Below are 25,854 nucleotides of genomic sequence, written 5' to 3'. Positions count from 1 at the left end.
GCTTAAGCATAGTTATTATGAGAACTTATATATCTCAATAGGTTGTTCTTGGCGTTCATGCTTGGTTTAGGATTAGCCAAGTAGTATTACATGACAAATTCTGATCTGGTAAAGGTAACGAATCTGATCCAACCGAAAGTAAAAGGAAAGGAAAAGCGAAAGTGTAGGAAAAGCGAAAGTGTAGGAAAAGCGAAAGTACCAGCGAGGCAGAGTCTTTCTATAAGGTCCGGCCAACGTGTCGGCCGACGCGTCGGTTGGATCAGATTCGTTACCTTACCCTTACTTTGTATGTGTGAATTTAACTATACTTGCAGTAGCTGTACGGTCTGAGTGTTTACGTTGAGAATGTCAAGGAAAATTACAAAAATAAATCAAGAAAGTGAAAACGAACGACATACACAATACACTAGAACGACTGTTTACCTTTAAAGAAATTGCCGAGCTGACGACACTCTGGCTCCGCGTTATTTCTTATTGTCAGGTTTTATTATTTCATTAGAGTATTACCGTAAACAGTCGACGTTGCTTTAGTCCCCTCATTATTCCAGTCGGGAATAATCGATACCAAAACATAAGGGTCTGAGGTTTGACGTGAAAGATCTTTTGGGGGAAGATTACGTCCTCTTTCGATACGCAAAGCCAATTGTGTTTGTCGCTGTTCGTACTGCAGCATGGATACCTCCAGTTCACCATTAACAGGAGATAAAGAACTTTGATATTCCTAATTTGTGAAGAATAAACGCATAAGATTACACAAGAAAAGGAAAATTCAAGCAGGTCAACGGATATATCTGGCACGATTAAGACGGAGGCAGTCGCGACAAATTTTGCTATTTCATCTTATTAGGGCTCCACGAACTTGCCCTGCAGGATGACGCAATCAGAAACTCGTTTTAGGGGTGTCTCAACTTGTCAGGAAGGTCTCTGCAATTTTGCAAATAGTTAGAGCTTGGTCGCAGACAGCGGATCTACAACAGAGGGTACAATTTAAGCCGGGTAATAGCGTCATGGTTTCTTAAATGGAAAATTTTAGCCACGATCCCAGAGGATTACATCAGCAAAATCAAAATCTGGAACTGCTTATTGGTATTAGGAGCTTCATGTAATATCCTGTCATGTGTTGATTAGTTAAAGAAAGGGAAAATGAACGAGCAGCCTTAGGAGAGAGATGAAGTACAAAGATGGCTTCAGTTGTTACCTCAAATATGGATGAACCACGCGATATAACAAGTCTTGTGTTATTTAATGTCATTTCTGTGTCAGCTAACGAAAACTTGGAATTGTTCAAAGCGTGGAACTCGTTTTCTAGAAGATTCTGGCGAAACAAATCAAACAATGTCAAAAGAAATACCATCTGTAAATGGTTATTGGTTAGTTACCGAATGCTGCAAGCCAGATACGTTTTACAAAAAAGTGTGAATGCCTAATTGCAGGAACTCGATATTCGCATTCGTCCACTAAATTCGAATAAAGTGGGGTTAGTCATGAACTTAGTTGAAGTTCGACTCACATTGGCTTGCAATGCCAGGTGTAGTGTAGTAGCCTTTCTTTGCAACAGCCTCAATTCAAACAAAAACCCACGCTATCAGGGGCGTCTCTTTCAGGTGTTAGTTAGTGAGGGTAGGTAACGAGACACAGGAAGGGGGAAGGCAGCCTTTGACTTTCAATAGGATTTGCCTTAGATTTCGATTTTAACTTTCGTCCCAGGTTATTTTCATGTAACAATGCACTGCACAGTAAATAAGAAAGAAAGTAAGTATAATAGCTGCATTGCTAAGATCAACATACTTTTGTTGTTGTAAGAGTCGCATACATTTCGCCAGAATAATTATGAACTTGTTCTATCTTTTCCATGAAGATTGCATGTGACTGATTCCAGCGCTTCTGGATCTGTTTGTATTTGACTGCTTTCTCTTGCACTGAGATTTCAAGTTCTTGAGCATGAAACAGTTTGGACATGACCTGTAACATATGAAAAATATCGATTCACTGGACATGAAACGGAAAACCTTACAGGGGAAAAAGAAATAATGAATTTCAGTTTTAAAATTATACTTTGCCGCTGAAAGAGTAGGAATTGGAGAAGATGTATTTATTTTTATTTATTAAAAAATTTTTTATTACAAATTCACTCCACACGAATACACAAACAATTAGTATTAATTACAATTAAGGTTAATAAAAACCATGAAAGGAAAATTGTGGAGAAGGAGACGACCAAAAGCGCTGACGCACCATACAAGGGATGCCCACTCTAATTAAAAAAAAATTAATATAGCAAAGCTATATAGAAATATAAAAATAGATGCCCTAATTATCCTTATCCTTAGTAAAACTTAAAACACTCTTTTTAAAAGTTTCAATACTATCTGATTCTCTTATGTGATTAGGTAAGCTATTCCATTCACCAACGATACGGTTAAAAAAACTATATTTGAGACCATTCTGCTGAAATTTGGGACAAGGTCCTGTGTGTCATTTTTCCTCAAATTATAAGTCATGCTTCTGTCCTTACAAAATACGAGCTTATTGGAAATGTCTATGTCACAATGGCCATTAATTACATTGAACAAAAACGTAACATCCCTAGTGAACCTCCTATCAGATAATAGCAACAATTTCAATTTAGATAGTCTAGTACTATAATCACCATCAGACCTAGTGATCCATCAGGTAGCTCTTCGCTGAACAGCCTCCAATTTGTCAGTGTTACGTTTAGTATAAGGGTTCCAAGTTTGACATGAATATTCCAATAAGGGTCTCACAAGACTACAATGAAGTGTTCTAATGGTTTCAACATCATTTAAGTCCCTACAAGTCCTTTTACCAACCCTAAAACCCTATTGACCTTAGCAGTTATTCTATCCATATGCTGTTTCCATGAGAGACCACTAGCAGTAAACAATCCTAAATCTTTATAAACATTAACACAATCCAAAGGTTGACCCTCAATGTTATACTCCCCAACTAAGGGTGCCTTTTTCCCGGTTATTCGCATGATCTTACATTTCGTAGTATTAATTGTCATCTTGTTCATCTCACACCAATCTGATATTTTATCTATGTCACTTTGAAAACTGAGGACAGATTTATTCATGCAACTAAAGTTGCTGCATTCTACATTTGACACCAAGATGAAAACGGTAAGTCAAAAGTTAATTTGAGTCAATTAATAAGCAATGAATTTTTTAGATACTTAGGCCAGTAGCAGGCTGGCAAAAGTACCTGCCAACCCATGTCCTGCTTCAGGCAGCCAACACTGGGTAGAACTATGAGTTACCATAGTTACAGTAATTAAGATATTCTTTCAGTTTGACTCTATGTTCGAGCTAAGTTGTTTGGGACTTATTACTGATAAGGTTGCATACCTGTGTCAATGTTTGCTCGGCAACAGCAGATGTGTTTTCAGCCATCCATACTTTTTTATTTATGTCCTGAGAATATTGACTGAATTTTCTATTCATTGTTTGGTGTAAGGCCTCAGCTGAGTCTGTCTGGGCTTTCGATGCAGCGGCATGGCGTTCTTCAAGAGCATTTCGCACGTCTCCAATGATACCATCCACAGCTGATAGAGATTTGTCAACATGTTTTTGCTTTAGTTTACCCATACAGTATACTTGGTTGGAATTTCATTTTAAAATGATTTTTCGCGTCTACCGACTGGCAGAACAGCATCTAAAGGGTGGGTCACTATCCCTTTATAACCAGTTGCTTCGGTTAAATGAGACTCGTAAGTTTGGAAGGGAAACCCGTCTCGATGAAAGAAAGCCAGATTTCACACTTCGGCTACTTTGCAGCCATACCCATACCCAAAATAGGCTTCGGGAGTAAATATTCAGAAAGAATACGAATCGGGAGTCCCTAAAGCAGTTCGTCCTCCATATAAACATCTCCGCAGAATTTTATTCAACTAGGATTGAACTACCAATTGTTTACTCTGACCGACGCAGACCTACTGCTACTGATTTGTGGAGAGTTGGAGGATTAGAGGACCCAGGTAAAAAGAGAGCAATAAAGCACGATGACCAAGTGAGATCAAAGGCTGCCCATTAGGGGACAGTGCATTGAACAATATCATTCACACCTGCGCCTGGCAATAAATCGGAACTCGTTGTCACTGATTTTTTCCTTAAACTCAAAGGCTAGCCGAACTGAAGAGTATTACTTTGGTAAGGGCTATCAATAAAATTATTTTTCCGCTTTCTCGACATCTAGTATTTTTTAGAGAAGAGAGTTTCCCTGAACCCGCATAAATGTCTACTAGTAAAGAGATTTCCACGAACCCTTTCCCAGACTAATTCATGAATAGAGTACGATTTAACTCGGCTAAAACCAACCCTTTGACTATTCTTGCGAGAGTTACTGTATCTTTATAGATATCAGTAACTACATAAAGTTATCATGAAAAGTACACGAAGAACCACTCACATGTAACGTATTTCTTTGTAGATAATGTTGCATTCTTTTCATTGTTGATATCCAATAGAGTATTAGTGGAATTAACCTCAGCGTCTTTTGAAAAGCTGTTTAGATGTTGAGCCTAAAAATTAAATAAAAGCGATGATAAGATCTTCTCTTTGCACAACGAATAACCTCTCATCTAATGGGTACAAGAACAAAGTCATTATCGTCATCGTCATGTCCTCAGCGTCACCAACAACACCACTACAAACAACTTTCACGTCCTCATCCTCGTCGCCTCTCTCAACCTTGTAATTTCCCTAGCCCTCATCAGCATCTTCCCATCCATCCTTTTCAGGGCCCTCTTTCTCGTAATCGCAAACATTCTTAGCCTCGTCCTTGGTCTCGTCCTTGGCCTCGTCCTAATTTTTGTCCTCGATCTTGTCGTTGTCCCCCGTCCTCGTCACTCTCCCTCATTTTTGTCACCGTCTTTGTCCTTATCCTCGACACTGTATTAGTCCTCGTTTTCGTCACTTTCCTCGTCCATGTTCATGGTACCGTACTATCCCTTGTCAATGTTCTCGTCCGCGCCCTCGTCTCCGTCATTGCACCGATCATCTTCGTCGCTGTACCATTCCTGGTCCATGTCTTCGCCATTTTCACCGTTTTATTCACCGTTCAAGTCCCCTTATTGTCCTAGACTTCATCATTGTCAGCGTACTAGTTTTCGTCCACGTGCTCGTCTTCTTTAACCCCCTCGTCACTGTCCTCACTACAGTCTTTGTCACCGTCGTCGTCGTCCTCTTTGTCATCATGGCCATCGCTGCCTCAGGCCTCTTTTTAAAACACAGATAAAAGATTTTATCATATGATCCGTCCTGCCCCCCTCGGGAAATCCCAATACATAATATCCTTACCCTATTGGAAAGACTCAGAAGACTGTTATTAACTTCAGGAAGGTCAGAGGTCATGAGATTTTGATAAACTTTATTTCCAGCAGATATCCGAGTGTAAAACTGTTTTCTTTCTGTCTGAAATAGCATTGGCATATTTTGTGAGTAAAACAGAAAGAGTAACATAAATGAGAGAAGAAAGGGAAAGAAAGAGAGGGTAACACCGGATGCTGAGTTATGGAGGTACGTGACGAAATTTTGATGTATTGAATTCCACGCGTTTTAATTGTTTTGCATAACATAAGAGACTACCCGAAATTTTTTTCTTTCTAATATTAGATGAAATGTAGAAGAACATTTTATGACCTTTCTATCTAATTGTCGGCTAGATATGCTGGACAAAGCGGGAATGTGCGTAGAACATACGTAAAGTTAGATTGTACAATTTAATCAATTGGTATGGAACATCACCAACCTTTGTTCGCTGTAGTGAACGAGACACGTCTACCATTGGATTATTAAAGTCTGCAAAATTCTTCAGCTGCATAACCTTAATGTATGTCTCATTTACGACGTATGAATTGTTATCAATTGACTGCCGCAAGTTCTGGATACACATGGAACACGCTGGTAGGGAATCGAGCAAACAGATCGCAGTCTTAGTTTCTCAACCAGAAGCACCCGACGGCCACTTGATTTACCTAACATATTGTGATATCTTAATGATTATAGGGATCGTGTATCACTACGAACAGGTCCATTCTACAAGGTAAATTTCTTTTCACATGATCATAACAAATGTAGCAGCTTAAAAACTGTGAAACTACATTCATCTCTCATCATTGAAATATTTTGTGGTTATGGCATGTCGCAAGGCTTTCATATGGGCTTTCAAGCATTTCCCTGGTTGTACACATCTATCGTAAAGTTGTTGTATTTGTGTTTTAAGCTGATTGCATGTGACGCCCAAGGCAAACTTAATACTATGTAAATCATCTCTAATACTCTTTTCAAGGGAAGGTAAACCATACCTTCACATCCCTTATCCGACAGCTTGATGAAGAATTTCATACACTGACCACATGACCTTCCCGTGACACCTGGCTTGCATTGACATTGCCCAATGGTATCATTTGTACACACTGTACCAGGAATTGTACCCGTTGTTTTGCAGTTGCATTCTAGAAACATCGGAAAAGAGGGCAAGAAAGGGTTTTAAGCTTTCAAATGGTAATCACAAGGCGACCTTTGTGTTGAAAAACAAGATACCATGAAGGCGCTCGGAAAGGATAAGGAGGTCTTAGCATTATAATGCCGAGGGTCACGTTTTGCTAAGTAGAGTTTTTCAGGGAGGCATCTGTCGGAAAATATATGCCAATTGTAACCTATTTATGAGCCTGAGTTGTACCTTTACACGGTTCCTCTGGTAGTCCATAGAAACCGAAAGCACACTGCGTGCATTTCAGTCCAGTGACGTTGGCTTGACATGGACACTGTCCACTTGAATTGCACTGCAAGCTCGCTGATCCAAAAGAGTTACATCGACAGTCTTCACAACCCGTAGGACTGAAGTTAAACGTGTTGGCCTGTTGAGTTAGGTGCGAAGAAGTGAGATTTGTGCAAAACAAGGTTAATAATTATTAAGTACTCATACACTATCAGTCGAAAAGAATAGCTACCTTGCACAAAGTACAATTCCTTCCAGTGACGCTTGTTTTACAGTTACATTGCCCCGTAACCCTATCACATGATTGGTCCAACGAGCCAATTTTACTACAGGCACATGCTGCGGAGGTATGGGAAAAACACGATCGTATTAGATTTTGTTCTGAAATCACACACATTAAAGGAACAAAATCATGTCTCAACCAAACTGTCAGAAACAGTGATGAGTGCAATAAAAGTAAAGTTCTCCTAACTTCAGAGGCTGAAAATCATAAAGGTGATCGAGGAATTAAAATTCAATTTATGAAAATTGGTTGCCTCGGAAACCCTTGTTTATCAAATAATGATTCTTCGCGTGTTTAAGAGTTTAGTTTTTTTCAATGACCCATACAACTTGAATTTCAAAGGGTCGTAGACTTTCCCATAAAATTCTACATTATTTGCATTTTTTCTCGGATCCTGTGTTTCGAGAATACTACCCAACGTTATAATTATGCTTACCTTCACATTGCTGAATGACTGCATTTCCAAACGTTCCGTTGTCACAATGCTGACAGTAGAAGCCAGTTGTGTTAAACTGACATTCCAGACATTTTCCAGTCCTCAGACACTTGTTTGAGTTATTGTTGCATTCACATGGCTCGCATGTTCGTCCCACGGTATTCTCTGGACATTCGCACTCTCCGGTTATAACGTCACAAACTTTGTTTGGTCCATTGCAACTACAAGCTAAGATAGTTTTTCCTCAGTGTGAAGCTTGCGTTCTATCAAAATCTTACATTTACTGTGAGCCCTATGAGAAGCCAGGAAATATCAAGAAGTCCGTTAATGAATAACATTATACTCTCTTTGGTGTATCGATCGAAGCTTGTCAATTCTAAGAATGATAAATAACTTTACAAGTGCCTTCGTTAAGGGTGATCTATATAATCGTTGCAAGAAGAGGTCCTTTTATATGTTCCCTTATTAGCTTCCCTTTCTTCTGACGAGGTGTAAATAGGTGTTAGGTAGATTTAAAGGAGCGTGCTGGGGCGGAATTGACATGCCAAGCTTCCAAACAAAGGCGCTGTTGGTAACGCCGATTAGTGGGGATAATTTGAGAATTATCCCACCCAATTGTAAGGTTAGTTAGGATGTATGCTCCGACAAAGCTGAATTTTCTTTTTGCAAAAGAAGACCGTTTTTTGATTCTCTTTCAAACGTGTACCAAACTGACGTTTGGTCTGTCCGATATACTCGTGATCATAGTCATAGCACGCAATAGATTAAAAAGCGCCGGTTCGTTGTTCTTTCGTAACAGGAAGGTAGACAGGAGTGTCGAAACGTTGGGTCGATGAACTGTAATTCCCCGATTACATCATTAAACCAGAGTAGAATCAAACTATGTCTGATTGTCCCCCTGGTTGCCTTGCAAACTTTGATATAACGTTGCAAATATTCGGTAAAAATTTGAGAGAAAAGATCCCTGAGGATCGTGGAAGGCAATTATGATTACACTCAGAATTTGATTTATTTTCAAGTTCCGAGCCCAGTTGGAAGACGCCAGAAAAGAGTTGCATTAATGCAGAACCACTTACGGAAAACCATTTTAACAAACACACATTCTAGACTCGAATAGAGAAATATTCGGAAGCTATTTCAATTTTTTAAATACTTACGGATACAACCTTTTCCCGTAAGATTATAAAATCCCGGCCGGCACCTACTGCAGTCTCGTCCCTCCACTCCCTGCTTACAAGAACACTGGCCCCCATACCCCTTACAGATTGAACTGTTGGATCCCAAAGGATGGCATTCACAAGCTATGAGGTAAAATGAGGGCACGTAATATATTAAATCAGCATGCAACAAAAAATAGGATTATTTTGAAAAGACAAAAAAAGACACAAAAGAATGACACAAGAAAAAGAGACGAAGGAACAACCGTACTTATATTGGAGATATTTTTTAATCGGACTAATAAAGCTGTTATGACAAGACCGATGTTAGGACAGATTGGTCAGTTCGTTTAACTGCATCGTTCCGCAAAATAAGGCTGAAGGAAACCAAGACCATAGTATGTTACCCATAAGAACACAAGACAACCGAAAAAAAAGCAAAACTTTTCTTACCTAGCGCTCCATTTAAATAATCCATAGTGATACTGAATAACCACGGTAAGCACCTTGCGTCTGTACTGAAAACATATAATTATTAATGTTTTGGTAATAGTAACCATGGACAAGAATGAAAATACACATTTAGTACTTATTACCTTGAAGTTCTAAATAACAAATGATGCTGTAAATGATTACGAGCCTTTTTCTCAAACAGAACTTGAAAAAGACTTCAACCTGTGGACTAACAAATATCGATTGCAACAACTGTAATCTAACCTGGCTGGTTAATCACATCATTCACTCTTACACCTTGAAATATCTATTCTTTATCAAATTCAAGAGGAGACCTTCTTGCGAGTGACCTGGCACCTCGCTGCGTAACAAAAAATTATTTTTAGATGTTAAGAACCGTACATATTCTTTACCTCATATCGTTTCCCTCAACGCTACAAAGAAAATCGAACTCTGCGCTTTTATCTCCAAGTACCGTGGCCTGTTTGAACTCTTTGGGAATGGCCACGACCCCTTCCTAAAAAAAAATAAAAAGTATATCCCAGTAAAGTGACGTAGCATCTGTCTGGTTTAGTGACGGGTTCATCCATTTTCCCTTTCGAGGACTGGGCTTTTATCTTTTTTCACACCTAGTTCTAGGTTATATGCTTCTACCCACGCTCATGGATAACTAGTTATTGCACTTTTCGTAGTTTTGTCTCTGTACATTATGAGGATATCGTGAGTGCTTTTGTTTGTTTCGCATTTCATGTTCCTATATATTCATAATTGTTGAATACCATGATATTGCAATGTCAAAGAAAAGCCACCGGCTTTTTTTTACCAGTTTTAGTTGGTCATAACGCTGCGTTGTTGATATGTTGATCATCCAGCTTCCATTTGTCAACGAAAGATAGTCAAGGTCAGGATTTATGGTTTCAAGGCAGTCGTCGCACCCTCCTGATAATGAGGGTGAAAAAATCATCGGATCGCTAGCTCCAGAAGTGTTTTGAAATTGAAGGACAACATTAAGTTGAACTTTTACGCCCTCATCATTGGTGTATTTAACCTGAACGCGGTACTTCCCCGTTTTAGGGATTTCCAATGACACATTAAGTGTGTCCTGCAAAAGAAGAGATGGAAAGATAGGTTGTAAACTTGGATAACAAAACACATACTGAGACAATCAATCAGTCAATCAATCAATCAGACTTTATTTAAAGAGGCTGAAACCTAATAATTAAAAACTAATGAACTTGTGGCCTTCTATAAACTTTGTTACAATTAAAAAAAAACTTTTATAATTAATAACCTAATTAGGAATTTAATTAAAACCTAATTAAAAATCACAATATACAACAAATCAAGATTTTAAAGTTAAAGGTAAAACATATTGGTCATATCATGCGATCTAGGAATAGATTATTTAAAAAAGGAGTAAAAATCTTATCCCTAAGCTGACTTAATTTAAAATATTTTGTACAAAGCATTCTTCAAAGTATTTACAGATTGAGAGGCGCGTAGCTTAAGAGGAAGGTGATTCCAACATCTTGAGGTTGTTGCAGAAAACGTGCGGCCTCCCTCTTTCTCTCTTATGTATCTCCTAGGTAAAATGGTTAAATTAGCACCTCATGTATCTCTGCTGTGCTGGCTGTTGTTTAGCTCTAACAGTTCGTTACAGGCCGGACGAGTACCCATAATCCTCTTGTAGACCACTAAGCACCTTTTGATGTCAGGCTCGATGTTATGTGGCACCCACCCTAGAATATCAAATAGATCCACAGTGCCATGGTGTTGCTGGGCGTTAAGGATGATTCGAGCATAGCGTTTCAGCAGCTTAAATGTCTTACTTATATTATCATGACTGCAGCAGCGTGTCCATGTTACACTGCAATATAATATCATTGGCTTAATTACAGAATTATAATAAAGTATACGCTCTGCTCTTGGTAAATAAGCCTTAATTCTGTTAAGTATGCCAATACACTTTGAAATCTTCTTACATAAAGAGTCGATGTGAACTTTGAAACTGAGCCGTTTATCAAGCTCATGGCCTAGCAGCTTGATGTTCTCCACCTGTTTTAATGTGCTTCCCTTGAGCACTATCTCGAGCTTGCGATCTTCATTACTTAAACGTCTCCGTAGGCGCGGTCCATCAGTTAGTATTGTCCTCGTCTTGGAACAATTTAGTAGCAGTTCGTTGTTTGTTACCCACTCATCGACGTTGGAGACCTCGCGTTAGAGAGTGTTCTTGAGCTCTTCTATGATTTATATAATCGGAAGAAGCGAGGAGTGTCGTCAGCAAACATGTCGATCCGTGTGTGGATATTTAAGGGTAAGTCATTGATGAACAGCACAAAAAGTAAGGGACCCAGAATGGAACCCTATGGCATACCCGCTGTAATAGTCCTAACGGTCGATTTCTCTCCTTTGAATGAAAGCAGTTGAGTACGATCGGTTAGATTTGACTTGAACCAAAGTAAAGTGCTCCTATCCAGTTTATAGGCTTCAAGCTTGCTACGTAAAGTCACATGATCTACCATGTCAAAAGCCTTCTTATAATCAACTAGAACCATACCATTAACATGGTTTTTGTCAAGATCGAATAGCAGAATTTCAACTATATAAGCAAGCGCTGTCCTCTTTCTAAATCCGGACTGGTTGTTATAGATGAGGCCGTGAACATTTAGATATTCAGACAAATGGTCATGCACATGACGTTCGATGATTTTAGACAGCACGGGAAGTACTGAAATAGGCCTATCGTTGTTTACATCATCCATGTAACCAGCTTTGTGGAGGGCAGCCACTCTGGCTCTTTTCTAACGACAAGGAAAAGTTCCCGATGAAAGCGATAGGTTGATTAGCTTTGCTATTGACGGCGCTAGTTCTGCGATACCTAGGCGCAAAAGAGCACAACTGATTCTGTCAACTCTAGTTTCGGGAATTTCAGTAAATATACCTTCACCATATCAGCTGTGACAGGAAGAATAGTGAACTGTGATTCTAACGGTAGCCTTTCGCTAACAAACTGTTTGAGTCTGTCGAGATTGCAATAGTTTGTGGTCAAGAGGGATCGTTTCTTTTTATCTGCAATAGTTGTAATGTGCAGATTAAAATAATCTGCTATGTCTGTCACTGTTGAGATTATCTTTTCTTTGGTAACTTTGAGAAATTCTGGTTGACGCGTTGGTTTGTCTCCTCAACTTTCAAATAGATTTAGAGTTCCCTTTGCTATTCTGAAGCGAAGCCTTATGATCAGATTGGTGGCCTGATTTCGCGCGCTGCGATACAGAGTATCGCAGAGTATCAGAGTACCTTGCCCATGCGTCAGCGGTGTCATATGCCCTGGATTTTTTAAGTTGGGTGTCTCTTTTTTACAGGTTATCTAAAATGTCTCTTGTTAACCACCGCGGCTGCTTGACTCTACAAACCCGCTTATGCATAAGCGCGTGCATATCGTTGCCTGAGAAAACATCTTATATATATTTTATTTCCTTGCAACTTAAATATGCTGTTTCAATACATTCTTCAAACTTCTTGTCATCTGCTTTGGTGCTTGACGGTGGGCGGTAACAACCAGCAATCAACAAAGATCGCTCTGATTTGTAGGGATACATTTCAAGCCACAAGATTTCTACGAGTCACATTCCAGATCGAAGCGTCGCGTTAAAGTGAAATCGTCTTTACAGTACACAACCACTCCACCACCGGCCTTACTAGTATGGTGTTTCCGTAATAAAGAATACATCCACACGACTTGAATTCTTGGTCAATAATAACTTAATCTGTTCAAACTTACTGTCAGTCGTGTAGTTAATATTCCATCGACAAAATCGTAATCCCTTTGACAGTAATGGTAACTTGAAATACGATCCAACATTATCACTTTAGCATTCAACTGATTCGCTATCTGACCGCGTTCAGTCACCCGAATAAATACCCTCCGCAAAAGCCCTCTCCACCTGATAGAGAATCGTCGTCAGAGATGGAAAGACAGCCGTTACAAATCCACTCGGGGAATTCGAGTCGATGCATCGGGTCCAGGTCGGAGACGCAGTTACGATGGAAGTAACCATCGCTTTAAGAGCAGAAAATCGAATCCGACTTCTGTTCAATACTGCTTCGGCAGGAACAACATAGCGGCCCCGGACAAACTTCATTATTTCGATATGGGGGCTCACCCACAACACGTTGAACGGCCCAGGATTTGACAGTACATCAGATCCGCCCAGGAAGAGAAGCTCAGCAAATAAAGGATAGTTTATATGCTTTATTGCAGTATTGATTTTGGCAGAGCACGGCAAACTGTGCCGGGAAGTGTTGGCGAGCGTGCTGACTTCAGACAGATGTGCATAAACCGTTCTCTCGAATAAATTAATATTCTTGATTTGCTTTGTTGTTCATCAAAGCTGGATTCCTCGCTTACTAAAATACCTAACGTGTCTTTAGTTCACACATTTGTCTTCTCATTTGAGTTTTCTAAGGTCCTGTAAATGATGTACCATTCACGTGTAGGATTATGACCAAAAAAAGATACATAAATAAGATGTTGAATTACACTTACCGTGGATGGTTTGTAGGGATTTCGCGAGGCTTGTACAAAATGAGTATCTGGATAGTAGAAGCCTATCGCCGTTCTTTGGAAAAAAACAATGACAAGAGGTTTGAAATTAAAAAGTCGCCGTTAAGTTTCAGAGATGGCCTTTGTCTACTTTTCATTTGTATAACCAGGGAAAACTGTTCTATTCCATTATTACAATTTACCTAGACTGGATATCGAATAAACAGCATTCTTATATGCTAAAACAGTGGATAGCGTTGTAAATGCGTTCTGATTGGCTACTCAAAATCCGAATATCCTTTGCTATTCACCTCCGAGCAACAGTGTAGTCAGTCATTCCAGAGGGATGGTCAATGAGATTAAAAAATTGGGTAACACCAGCTGAATGATTACATTACCTGTTGCAGGATGTTCCAGTCACGTGCGGTCTGCAGTGACAGACACCTGTCATCTTGTCACATACTGCGCCACTGGCTGTCCCGCCCACATCACAATCACAAGCTACAAGAATGAACATCAGGAGATTTAGTGTCATGTTTGAAATACACACTCAGCCAAGGCAGAAGGTTTGTAACGTTTTATCAATTAGAATCGTTACTTTCATTATCTGGCAACCGTCATGTCTCTTAAAATACATTAATGTTCTTCTGACCGTTTAATTCATGCTGTTGATCCACGATGCAGACCTAGCTCTTATGCGAACGGCAACGCTCGGAGCCTGAGTGAACTTATAAAACAAAACCGTGCAAAGAGGTGAAAGAAATGAAATTTTGTAGATGAAGGTGACTAGAATGTGATTAAAAGTGGGTAGAAGTGAGGAGTTATGGAACTGATAATTGCTAATAGCGATAAATACAAGTTAAAATCATGATGATGCTCAAACGGAAAGTACCTCCAGAGAGTAATTATGACAAGCCTCTATTGTTTGCCATCTCAAAATCCCATGTAGAAGAATGATGAGCTGGTACATAAAGTTATATAAGTGCTTTTATTGCAAGTAAAGACACTTAGCCTTATCATTATCATTATCATTATGTCACCTTATGCTTAGACAATTGCAGTAAGTGTTGCTCACATTTACACCCATTGCTATCAGAATCCTGTAAATCGTAATATCCATCTTTACATTGGCTACAGTCCCTTCGATCCACATTTGGTTTACAGTTACACTGGCCATAATAGTCCTAGCCGTGACACAAGAGAAGATTAGCAGAAAATTTTATTAATATGCAATGTCCATGATTTATATATTTCTTTGTTTATTTTTCATATCTTGTTTCTCTTTCATTTTCTCGGTGAGGCACCGAGACAAGATATTTTGATAGGCTCGCTGTTTGCTACCTCAAGATCGGCATAAAGGACATCACGAAGTATTATTTGGGTGGGTTGGAAAGAAATGAAAACTGCAATAATACATAAAAATTTTCGGCTTCCGATATCGCAATGTTCTGGATAGTTCTTAACTGTACTTTCTATTTGGAGCACTTACCCCTTGACAGACATGAGATCGACCTATCGTTCCATTTAAGTGACAACTGCAAACTGCAAGGAAATGTATTTGTGTTATTCAAACGTATTTCTGAGCATAAGCTAAGTCTTCAGCACCAAAGGCTTGATTTCTCGTGGTAGACGCGAATTTATATTCTTTATAACCATCCCAGGATCTGTGAATGGAATCACCTAATATTTGTGACTTGGGTAAAAATCTGGAAAATCGGATTTCAGGCTGGAATGTGTTCTAGGCACTAACACGTCATAAAGGGAGAGGTTTACGATTTTTTCTTACCAGTGCACCCCTGAGGGTTGTCTTGAGTCAGTCTGTAATGTCCTTCCTGACAAGTGTCACACTGCCGACCTCGCACAAACTCCTTGCAGTAGCAATCACCTGGTTGCTTAGGAGTAAGCAGCCATGAACGATTAAGAAATGTCATTTTTACGTTAGCAGTTAATCTAAAGTGTTTATGTGAAGGTGTAGTCTGATCGTCCGGGTGAGTGTAGTCCTGAGAAGGACTGTTGTCGGTGGTAGTGACTGACGTTTCGACAACCTGTGCGGAAGTCATCATCAGAGTCAAGTGAATGATTGTTGTCAGTAGAATGTTCTTATTACAGTTCGTGTGAAATGATCGGTTGGTTTTGCCGTGATGTTATTGGCTGTAAGACTCAAGTGACGTGAGTCGGTCGTGATTGGTCTGTTTCGATCTGTCGGTAAAGTTAGGTCGTTCTTTTTCGGTCGTTTGTGATGTTTGTGTCGTGAATGAGTCGTTTGTATGGAGCGGGTAGTTGTTGACATCTGTTTAGGGGAGTCTGTTCTAAGTTAGTAAACCAGCTTTCCAGAGTCAGTCGTTGAAAATAGTCAGTGCTGTAGGTTAGGCATTGCGCAGAGTCCCAGTCAATGTTGTGGTTGGTAAGTCGATGGTGTTCAGCAATGTGATTGCTGACATCACCTTTCCTCGTCGCCCGTCTGTGTTCAGTCAGTCTTGTTGTGAGGTTTCTGCCAGTCTCACCGATGTAGGAGGCTTGGCAGTCGGAACAATTGATCTTATAAATCGTTCCCTGTCTGTTCCTCTGTTCGTCTTTGTCTTAAGCGTTGGTTAGTAACTGACGTAGTGTGGTGATGGGTTTGTGGGCGACGCGGATATTGAAGGGTAGTAAGATGCGCGAGATGTTTTCAGACATGCCTTTTATGTACGGTATGGTTGATGTAGTCGTAGGGGTTGCGGTGTCGTTTGTTTCGGTAGTGGTAGTGGGTCGGTGAGTGTTTCGTCGGATGAAGTCGTTGTTGTAGTTGTTCTTCGTAAAAACACGGTGAAGGTATTTCGGAAATACCTTCACCGGTGAAGGTATTTCCGACGAAACACTCTGAAGTAAACTCTGCGCTATTACTCACAGAAGATCAACCTTTATTGTACGGTTTGCACACTCTAGTTTTACATGTGCTATTGTGCTATCCAGAGACACCAGAACTCCGCTTACATAAAGTATAGCTTAAACACGTAGCGAAATCTAAACTGCTACGTCATCCCCCTTGTTGAGAACAAAACAAACAAAGTTTCCACTAATACAATGTCAGTTCCTGATTGGGGCTGACAAATATAACTATAACAGAATAATAAAAAAAAAACATAGCTTGGTGATCTAAAGATAAAAGAAAGAACAACAGTTTTTTGTTGTTGTGTGTGTTTTTTTTTTTTTTTTTTTTTAATCACTTCTGTGTAAATGTCACATCCAAGGTTTCATTCATATCCGTATTTCACTGGTGCTTTGATGACACGCCTTGGTCGGGATGTTTTGATGCTGTCTGATGGATTGTCAGCTTTCTGCTTCATGGGGGTCTCTTCCTTCGGCTTTGGTGGGCTAGCCGTATCTTTGGAGCTTGGCATCCCAACTGGCACTGATACACTTTCTTCTCTTCCTTTGGAAGCGGCTTTCGCAGTTTGTGGAGTGGCGGCATTACCGAGAGTTGGCTTGATGTGGACTCGATCTCTGGAATATTGTGCTCCAGTTGCGTCGTCCTCCACGGTGTATGATCGTTGACCGTCCACAGTGACGACTGTCCCACTTGACCATCGGGCCTTCTTTTCCTGAGGTTTCTTCATAAACATGACTGTTTGATGTTGCTCCAGCCTTGATGGTTCACCTCTGTTTTCGCTTTCGTTCGTTCTTTCAGCGTGCTTCACACTTCTATGGCCTGCGTTGATGCTGTTGGTGCTGTCGAACAGGCTGAGTGGTATTGAGGGTAGGTCTGATTTGACCTTCCTGTGAAACATCAGCTCATAGGGTGAGGGAGTATTTCCATCTAGCGGTGTGTCACGGATGTTCACAAGTATGTCTTCCATGGTCGTTTCCTCTTCTTTGGACTTCTCAAGTAACCTCTTGAGTCTCCCAATGGCATTTTCACAGCGGCCGTTTTTCCACTGAGAGTGAGGGGTCCCTGGCTTGTGAATGATGTTGAATTTCAAGCAGAGTTCCTGGAAGTCGCTAGAAGTGTATTGTGAGCCTCGATCACTCACTACCTCCATAGGGTAACCAAACTGGTTGCAGACACTCTGAAAATGTTGGATAACTGTATCTGCTTCTTGGTTCTTCAGTTGCTTTACCCATGGGTATCCGGTGTGGTAGTCGATGATGCAACTGTACCATCGACCAGCATGCTGGAAAATGTCACAACCCAGTATCTGCATGGCATTGGTTGTGATCACAGGGATGACCGCTGCTTGTTTCTGTCTAGGTTGGTGCTCCAGGCAGGATGGGCAGGTGAGGATTAGCCTCCTGATCTGTTCAGTCATGCCAGGCCAGAACCATTTGTCCCTGGCTCTTTGGATGGATTTGTCTATCCCCTGGTGCACTCGGTGTAACTTCTGGAATAAACACTCTCTCATCTTCTGTGGCACCACGATCCTTTGGCTCTTCACAATAATTTCATCAATGATTGCAATGTCATGTCTGTAATCCCAGTAGGCTACTGCCAGCTCAGACACTTGATTGCGGTGTTCTGGCCATCCCTGCTGGCAGAGACTCTCTAGCTCCTGGAAGACTGGGTCTTTCTTTTGAGCCGATCGGATCTTCTGAATGTCTGATTCGTTTGCTGCAGTGACCTCAAATATCCCAATTTGGCTGGTCTCTGGGAATACTGGTCCTTGATTGGGCGCTGGTGGTGGCACACACCTTGAGAGGCAGTCAGAGATGTGCATTTCGACACCCTTCTTGTATTCGATTGTGAAGTCAAAGCCTTGGCATCGCAGCAAAAGTCGTTGCAGCCGGGTAGTTACATCTCTTATGTCTTTCTTGATGATCTGTTGGAGTGGACTGTGGTCACTGACTATCTTGAATCTTCGTCCATATACGTACTGTCGGTAGTGATTGACTGCCCAGGCAACAGCAAGCATCTCGCGTTCCAGGTTGCAGTATCTGGTTTCTGCGTCAATCAAGCTTCTAGACGAGAAATTGACTGGCTTGCCATCCTGGAGTAGACATGCACCCAGGCCCTTTTGGCTGGCATCACACTCGATAATGATTTCTTTCTCTGGGTCAAAATACTGCAACGTCATGTTGTCTTTGAGCTCGGCCTTCAGTGCTTCGAATATCTTGGTGTGTGTCTCTTCCCACACGAATTCTGCATTCTTCTTTACCAGAGCGCGAAGGTCCTGTGTCTTGGCAGCCAGATTGGGTACAAACTTTCCCAGGTAGTTGAACATTCCCAGCAGTGACTGTAGCTCCTGCTTGTTCCTTGGCACTGCCAACCGCTTTATCCCTTGGATCTTCTTTGCATCTGGTTTTAATCCTTCCTTTGTTAGGGTGTGGCCGAAGTAATTGATCTGGTTCAATAGGATCTTTGCTTTCTTTGGGTTGAGCCTGAAGCCTGAGTCTCGACATCGTTGGATGACTCTGTTTACTGCCATATCGTGTTCCTCCCTTGTCCTTGCAGCAATTAGTATATCATCTGCAATGCAAAAGACATTGAGGATGTCACCAAATGTTTCGTCAACGGCACGTTGGAATACGTCTTGGCTACTCACAAGTCCAAATGGAAGCCTTTTGTATGCATACCGTCCAAATGGTGTGTTGAAGGTGAGTAGGTGTACGCTGTCTGGATGAACTTCAATATTCCAATAGCCAGATGATTGGTCAAGGGTGGAGAAATACTTGCACCCATGTAATTTTTGTAGGATGTCTTCCATTGTTGGTGCAAAGTGGTGTGGCCTCCTCACTGCTTTGTTGAGTGGCTTTGGATTCAGGCATATTCGTATGTCTCCGTTGGGTTTGGGTGTACATAGTACATTGCTTACCCACGGTGTTGCTTCTTGTTGCTTCTTGATGACATCAATGTCCACCATCCAGTCTAAGTTCTTTTTCAGAGACTCCTGCATTGGTGGAGGTACACTGTATCTGGGACTGACCACCGGAGGGACTTTGTCATCTATCTCGATCTGGTATTGGTAGCCTTTTAGCTTTCCAATGCCTTCGAACACCTCATTGGCATCCTTGATTACTTGGGCTGTATTTCTGATTTCAATGGGTTTCTTCACCTTGAGAGAGTACTTGGGTGTGTTTGCAGCACTTTCTTCTTTTTCTTCCTCAGTACTATCTCTGACCTCACTCACGTCATAAGGACCATGACAGTCTTTGCAGTCTTTCTCCTCCTCACACATAATCTTTATGATTTTCATCGCACGGGTGAATTTTAGTGAGAACAAGTTGCTGCCGTAGTCGGATACGAAGAATTCGACACGTCGGCCAATGACATTATTGTGGCGAACACAATCAATACGGAATTCTCCGTGATTCTTGAAACGCTTTCCTCCATAGCCTGTTAGTTTCACTTGACTGTTGTGCAGGATTTTCTCTGCGTCATCACCAAAGATTTCTCGGAATGTCATATAATTCATCAAGTTTACCTGAGCTCCAGTGTCAACCTTGCCCTTAAGCTTCTTTGTACTCCCATTCGGCAATTCAAGTTCAACAGTGGCATAGAATACCTCAGGTGATTGGTCCTCGTCTAAATAGACTTTGGTGACATGCTTGGGCAGTTTCTTGGCGAAATGAGTCTTTTCAGACTTGGTTTCTTCAGCCTTTGCTTCCACGGAGTCAACTTGCACTGTGACCTCATCGGTGTCATACTCTGTGAAGTCTGCTTCGCTACTTTCCGAGTCTGCAGTTGCTTCGTGAAACTTCTTCTTGGGTCCGGATTTTTGTTGCTCTTTGCTAGGTCCCTTGCTGTGAGAACCAGCATTTGTCTTGCTACGGCACTGCTCAGCAAAGTGGCCTTTCCTTTTGCATTTGCTGCATTCTTTCCCATAGGCAGGGCATTTTCTGCGACCATGTTTGCGTCCACATCTTGTGCAGTTGTACTGGCTCTTGGTACGTCCATCACTGGAATCCTTGGGCTTTTTGCTGAATGGCTTCTTCTTTTGTTCGAGCTCCTCTGCACTTTTAGTTTCTCCCAGGTTGTGGTCCCTTCTGATTTTTTCCACTTCGCGTATATGCGTCTGAGCTTGTTCCTCAGCTCTGGCAGTCTCAAGAACACGGTTTGCATCTGCCTCTTTGGGTAAAGCATAGACTTTCTCTATAATTTTCGAGTTCGTCAGTCCATATTTGAGGGTTTCCGCTTCGAGAACTTTTTGCATTGCGGGCTCGTACTCACATTGGTGAAGCACATCTCGTATCCGTCCGTAGAAAATATCCACTGACTCTCCCTTCTCCTGTCTCATGAACTTCAGGGTCATTCTCGCAGCATTCCACGAACCATGGCAACCTTCTTTCTTGGAACACAAGTTGTCAAAAAAGGTCCACAGCGGTTCGAGTTTTTCCTTGTCTCCTGGTGGAAATGGATGTTGCTCATGTTTGACACATGCCTCTGGTCCCATCCACATTAGCACTTTGTTTACTTTCACACTGTCCTCGAGCCCTTCGTAGCATTCTAACACCTTTTTCGCCAAAGTTTTGAAGCACAAATATTCGTGGTGTAGCTTTTTGGCACTGAAGTCTAACCTCTTGGGCATTTCAACTCCATGTAGCCTTGCTCTAGCGGCTTGTTCGATGGCAGCTTGTCGTGTCCTCCTTTCTGCGTCTGTTTCAGGCATGGTGACTTTTTTTTTTTTTTTTTTTTTTTTTTTAAACTAACTAGCGCGATCGATCGACGTCTTCACTTGCTTTCATGCACTTAACTGACGAAATTGTTTCTTGTTCGTCTCCACTGGGCTGGATTACCGTTTGGGACAAGCGGACCAGTAATCCAGACTCGCTGTTCTGTGCTGGGATGGCTTCGGTGAAAAGAATTCAGATTATGGCACTTTCCAAAATCCAAGATGGCGGCCAGTGTGGTTTACTGTTTCGATCACCGTGTCCCTTCGAATTTTCGTCCTGGAGTATCTTCGAAGGCTCCAAACTGTTTCTTCTTTCTTTCTTGATCTTTGAGTGAGTCACGTCGGGGTCACCATGAAGTAAACTCTGCGCTATTACTCACAGAAGATCAACCTTTATTGTACGGTTTGCACACTCTAGTTTTACATGTGCTATTGTGCTATCCAGAGACACCAGAACTCCGCTTACATAAAGTATAGCTTAAACACGTAGCGAAATCTAAACTGCTACGTCACACTCACCGACCCACTACCACTACCGAAACAAACGACACCGCAACCCCTACGACTACATCAACCATACCGTACATAAAAGGCATGTCTGAAAACATCTCGCGCATCTTACTACCCTTCAATATCCGCGTCGCCCACAAACCCATCACCACACTACGTCAGTTACTAACCAACGTTAAAGACAAAGACGAACCGAGGAACAGACAGGGAACGATTTATAAGATCAATTGTTCCGACTGCGAAGCCTCCTACATCGGTGAGACTGGCAGAAACCTCACAACAAGACTGACTGAACACAGACGGGCGACGAGGAAAGGTGATGTCAGCAATCACATTGCTGAACACCATCGACTTACCAACCACAACATTGACTGGGACTCTGCGCAATGCCTAACCTACAGCACTGACTATTTTCAACGACTGACTCTGGAAAGCTGGTTTACTAACTTAGAACAGACTCCCCTAAACAGATGTCAACAACTACCCGCTCCATACAAACGACTCATTCACGACACAAACATCACAAACGACCGAAAAAGAACGACCTAACTTTACCGACAGATCGAAACAGACCAATCACGACCGACTCACGTCACTTGAGTCTTACAGCCAATAACATCACGGCAAAACCAACCGATCATTTCACACGAACTGTAATAAGAACATTCTACTGACAACAATCATTCACTTGACTCTGATGATGACTTCCGCACAGGTTGTCGAAACGTCAGTCACTACCACCGACAACAGTCCTTCTCAGGACTACACTCACCCGGATGATCAGACTACACCTTCACATGTTACACCCGGGTTCAAACCATTTACTGCCTAAAGTGTTTAGTTTTTCAACTACCTCTTATTACCAAAGAATGTGGTCAAAAGTAGTTAGTGTACATTTTTCAAGTCATAATAAAGTTTAGTAGATAATACCTTTTCCCAATGTTTCGACAACTCGTATTCATCTCGCACACAGTCGCCAAACGACAAACTTGACACATTTGCTGTTCCATTTCTATTACAGTCACATTCTAAAGGTAGAGGGGAAAATTATGGGTAATTTTGAAGGTCTACTCGATATTTTTCGATTTCTTTTTAGACAATAGTAAAAGTATTTTAGTTTTATATATATCTCTACTGATAAGGGGCCTAATTTTTAGTAAAATGAACCGTTTTATCAAATTCCACATCATATCCTGACAAAATAGTCGATGTAGACACGAACACCGTCAAGATCGTTCACAATCGCCAAATTGAAGACGTAAATACCTCTTAACCAGAAATTCAGACTGCTATAAAAGTCATGAGACTTTTCTGTGCTCAAGAAAAAAGATAAGGAAAGGGAAGTGGAGGTCTGTCTAGGAGATCTCGCGATACTTACGGTGGCTGCTATAAAAGCTGTTACTGAATGTCAGCTGTAATTGTTACCAACAAAATTTCCCCTCAAGTTATTGTTAACATGGTCAGCTATTTTGCTGAGTTCGAATGGGTTTTTTTCGAAAAATTATTAATTGAGCTCAGTGACTTGGAAAAGACGAAAAGAGGAAGAAAAAAAGACATTCACTTAGCCGACAGAGTGAGATGTGGTGTTTAGTTTTGTATCTAAAAAGGCAATAATGGTTTTCATGTGTTTTCATTTTGATTGAAAAGAATTCAAAACATCTAGTTTACAATGCTTTTGTGAAGTTAAAAGTTTCATTAGAATGTATAGTGAGTAAAATTTAAGGATCAAAGTTTACTTAAAAAAAAAGAACAATCATTCGAAAAATATCTCTAACGGATACATAAAATCATCTCTGATAACCGCTAGCAAAAAAAAGATGAATTTACGGGCCAGAAAGTAACTGTTGTTTGAAGTTCTTCGAAATCTACTTTACACAGCTATTAGTCATAACTGGCATTTGTTCAAACTTATCCTTGAACTCTCTCAAACGACAAAACCAAACTTCCAATTAAAAGATTTAAATTTTCAGTTGGGTGAATCAATGAGATTGTTAAGTACCAGCTGAACTGACAGACAGCTTCAAACATCTGTGAGGAGATAATTGACTTGTTTATAGATCTTTATGATGTGAAAGATATGTGTCAGTTGTTAATAGCATTTTGTTGTGTGATTGACAGGAATAACGCCATAAAAAACGCTCCAAAGGAAAAATCTGTTGGATCTCCAGATAATTTTAACCTATTTCTTTGTGGGACAATTCACTCTTTGAACTGAAATTTGGTACCTTCAGGATATCCTGCCAAAGAGTAAAACTGGCGAAACATCGAAACAGGTAAACATTTAAGACTTATTAACCCCATAAAACATACATCACCGATTACACCTTCACAAATGAAATTCTAACAAATAGGAAGTTCATCAACGAAGGAGGGATTTCAATCAGGTTATCTTTGCTTTTGCTTGTTCTAAAAATGAATAGCGCTCAAACGGAATGGAGCCTTCGTGTTGGCCTTTTGTTTCATTCATACACAAAACAAAAAATGATCTTGAGAAAGCCTTTTTTTTATTATTAAGTTTATCAAACTTCTTAAATTTTGGTAATTTTCGGAGATTTGTGACACCAAGAAGACATGACATCATGAATCAAGTTTCAGACATGGTCATGTGTTCAAAAATACGGCTGCCCTTTCATTATCGTACATGGCTTTATCGATGAATTGTCCCACAGAAGCGCTGAAAAATTCATCCTTACCAGTGAAGAACTGCAGTAAAGGAAGGAGTATAAATAGGAAGTATAAATAAATAGTGTTAGTGAAGAAGTTTTGTTATTTATACAGAAGATCCGCCGCCCATTCAGCATATGTCTTCGTGGCTCAGTCGGTTCAGCACCATACAGATGTTAACGATACAGCACCATACAGCACCATACAGCGCCATACAGCACCATACGGCACCATACAGCACCATACGGCACCATACGGCACCATACGGCACCATACGGCACCATACGGCACCATACGGCACCATACGGCACCATGCGGCACCATGCGGCACCATGCGGCACCATGCGGCACCATGCGGCACCATGCGGCACCATGCGGCACCATGCGGCACCATGCGGCACCATGCGGCACCATGCGGCACCATGCGGCACCATGCGGCACCATGCGGCACCATGCGGCACCATGCGGCACCATGCGGCACCATGCGGCACCATGCGGCACCATGCGGCACCATGCGGCACCATGCGGCACCATGCGGCACCATGCGGCACCATGCGGCACCATGCGGCACCATGCGGCACCATGCGGCACCATGCGGCACCATGCGGCACCATGCGGCACCATGCGGCACCATGCGGCACCATGCGGCACCATGCGGCACCATGCGGCACCATGCGGCACCATGCGGCACCATGCGGCACCATGCGGCACCATGCGGCACCATGCGGCACCATGCGGCACCATGCGGCACCATGCGGCACCATGCGGCACCATGCGGCACCATGCGGCACCATGCGGCACCATGCGGCACCATGCGGCACCATGCGGCACCATGCGGCACCATGCGGCACCATACGGCTCCATACGGCACCATACAGATGTTTACGAGGTTTTCAGCCGAGGAGTCTTTTAAGCTTCATTTTCTGTAATTTGGTGAACTGCAGTGTCATGATCAAGTTGCGTTATATTTTCTATAGCGTTTTGAGCAATTGCATGAAAGAATCGACTTAGGAATAAAACAATAGGAGACACAACGATTTTGAAACCATTGAGTGTTGGACAACATGATTGCTTTGAAAACTATTCACGTTAACTGTGTAGACTGAACGCTAACGTTCAGCCCAGATTAAACTCGTCAGTCAAATAACTTCGTACATACTAAAGCAATTTACTTTATCTCTTACCTCTGCAAGCGTCAGCATCGGTAGTATTCTTTCCAACTGGTCGATAAAAGTAGTCCTTACACTTTTCACAGTTAATTCCTTGTGTGTTATGCTAAGAAATAAAGAAAAATAGAACCGTGAAAACTTCATAATTTGGATATATCAACAAAGTTGAAATGGTAAATTGGCCACCGTAACGATTACAAAAGCTGACGTTTCGAGCGTTAGCCTAACAACAGCTGTGGCTTTACAGAAACTAGCGGGACCTGAATATTAATGAAAGATTCTGCATTGAGTATCTCAACTACGAATGACGTCAAT

At 41.4% G+C, this 25,854-nt stretch overlaps 1 protein-coding gene across 5 annotated transcripts in view; it reads right to left on the bottom strand.

The window, feature by feature from the left end:
- Nucleotides 1–25,854, bottom strand: part of LOC111325254 (uncharacterized) — a 50,222-nt gene that overhangs the window by 16,754 nt on the left and 7,614 nt on the right. For all 5 annotated transcript variants that reach the window (XR_016000515.1, XR_016000514.1, XM_088758369.1 and 2 more), the window contains exons 7-28: nt 25,555–25,645; nt 22,637–22,734; nt 15,400–15,505; nt 15,103–15,155; nt 14,689–14,797; nt 14,012–14,114; nt 13,617–13,689; nt 9,894–10,172; nt 9,484–9,587; nt 9,071–9,135; nt 8,618–8,761; nt 7,461–7,688; nt 6,974–7,080; nt 6,703–6,880; nt 6,326–6,475; nt 5,770–5,921; nt 5,319–5,432; nt 4,429–4,540; nt 3,369–3,565; nt 1,789–1,962; nt 1,199–1,315; nt 508–721 (exon numbers count right to left, since the gene is read on the bottom strand). Coding sequence is in view for 3 of the 5 variants with exons in the window: in XM_088758369.1 (XP_088614495.1) it covers nt 508–721; nt 1,199–1,315; nt 1,789–1,962; nt 3,369–3,565; nt 4,429–4,540; nt 5,319–5,432; nt 5,770–5,921; nt 6,326–6,475; nt 6,703–6,880; nt 6,974–7,080; nt 7,461–7,688; nt 8,618–8,761; nt 9,071–9,135; nt 9,484–9,587; nt 9,894–10,172; nt 13,617–13,689; nt 14,012–14,114; nt 14,689–14,797; nt 15,103–15,155; nt 15,400–15,505; nt 22,637–22,734; nt 25,555–25,645 (2,968 nt within the window). In the remaining 2 variants the exon portion in view is untranslated. The remainder of the gene's footprint in view (nt 1–507; nt 722–1,198; nt 1,316–1,788; nt 1,963–3,368; nt 3,566–4,428; nt 4,541–5,318; nt 5,433–5,769; nt 5,922–6,325; nt 6,476–6,702; nt 6,881–6,973; nt 7,081–7,460; nt 7,689–8,617; nt 8,762–9,070; nt 9,136–9,483; nt 9,588–9,893; nt 10,173–13,616; nt 13,690–14,011; nt 14,115–14,688; nt 14,798–15,102; nt 15,156–15,399; nt 15,506–22,636; nt 22,735–25,554; nt 25,646–25,854) is intronic.

The sequence above is a fragment of the Stylophora pistillata genome, chromosome 4 (assembly GCF_964205215.1).
Source record: "Stylophora pistillata chromosome 4, jaStyPist1.2, whole genome shotgun sequence".
NCBI lineage: Eukaryota > Metazoa > Cnidaria > Anthozoa > Scleractinia > Pocilloporidae > Stylophora > Stylophora pistillata.
The sequence above is the reverse complement of the archived record's forward strand: the minus strand, read 5'-3'. Positions and strand labels throughout refer to the sequence as shown.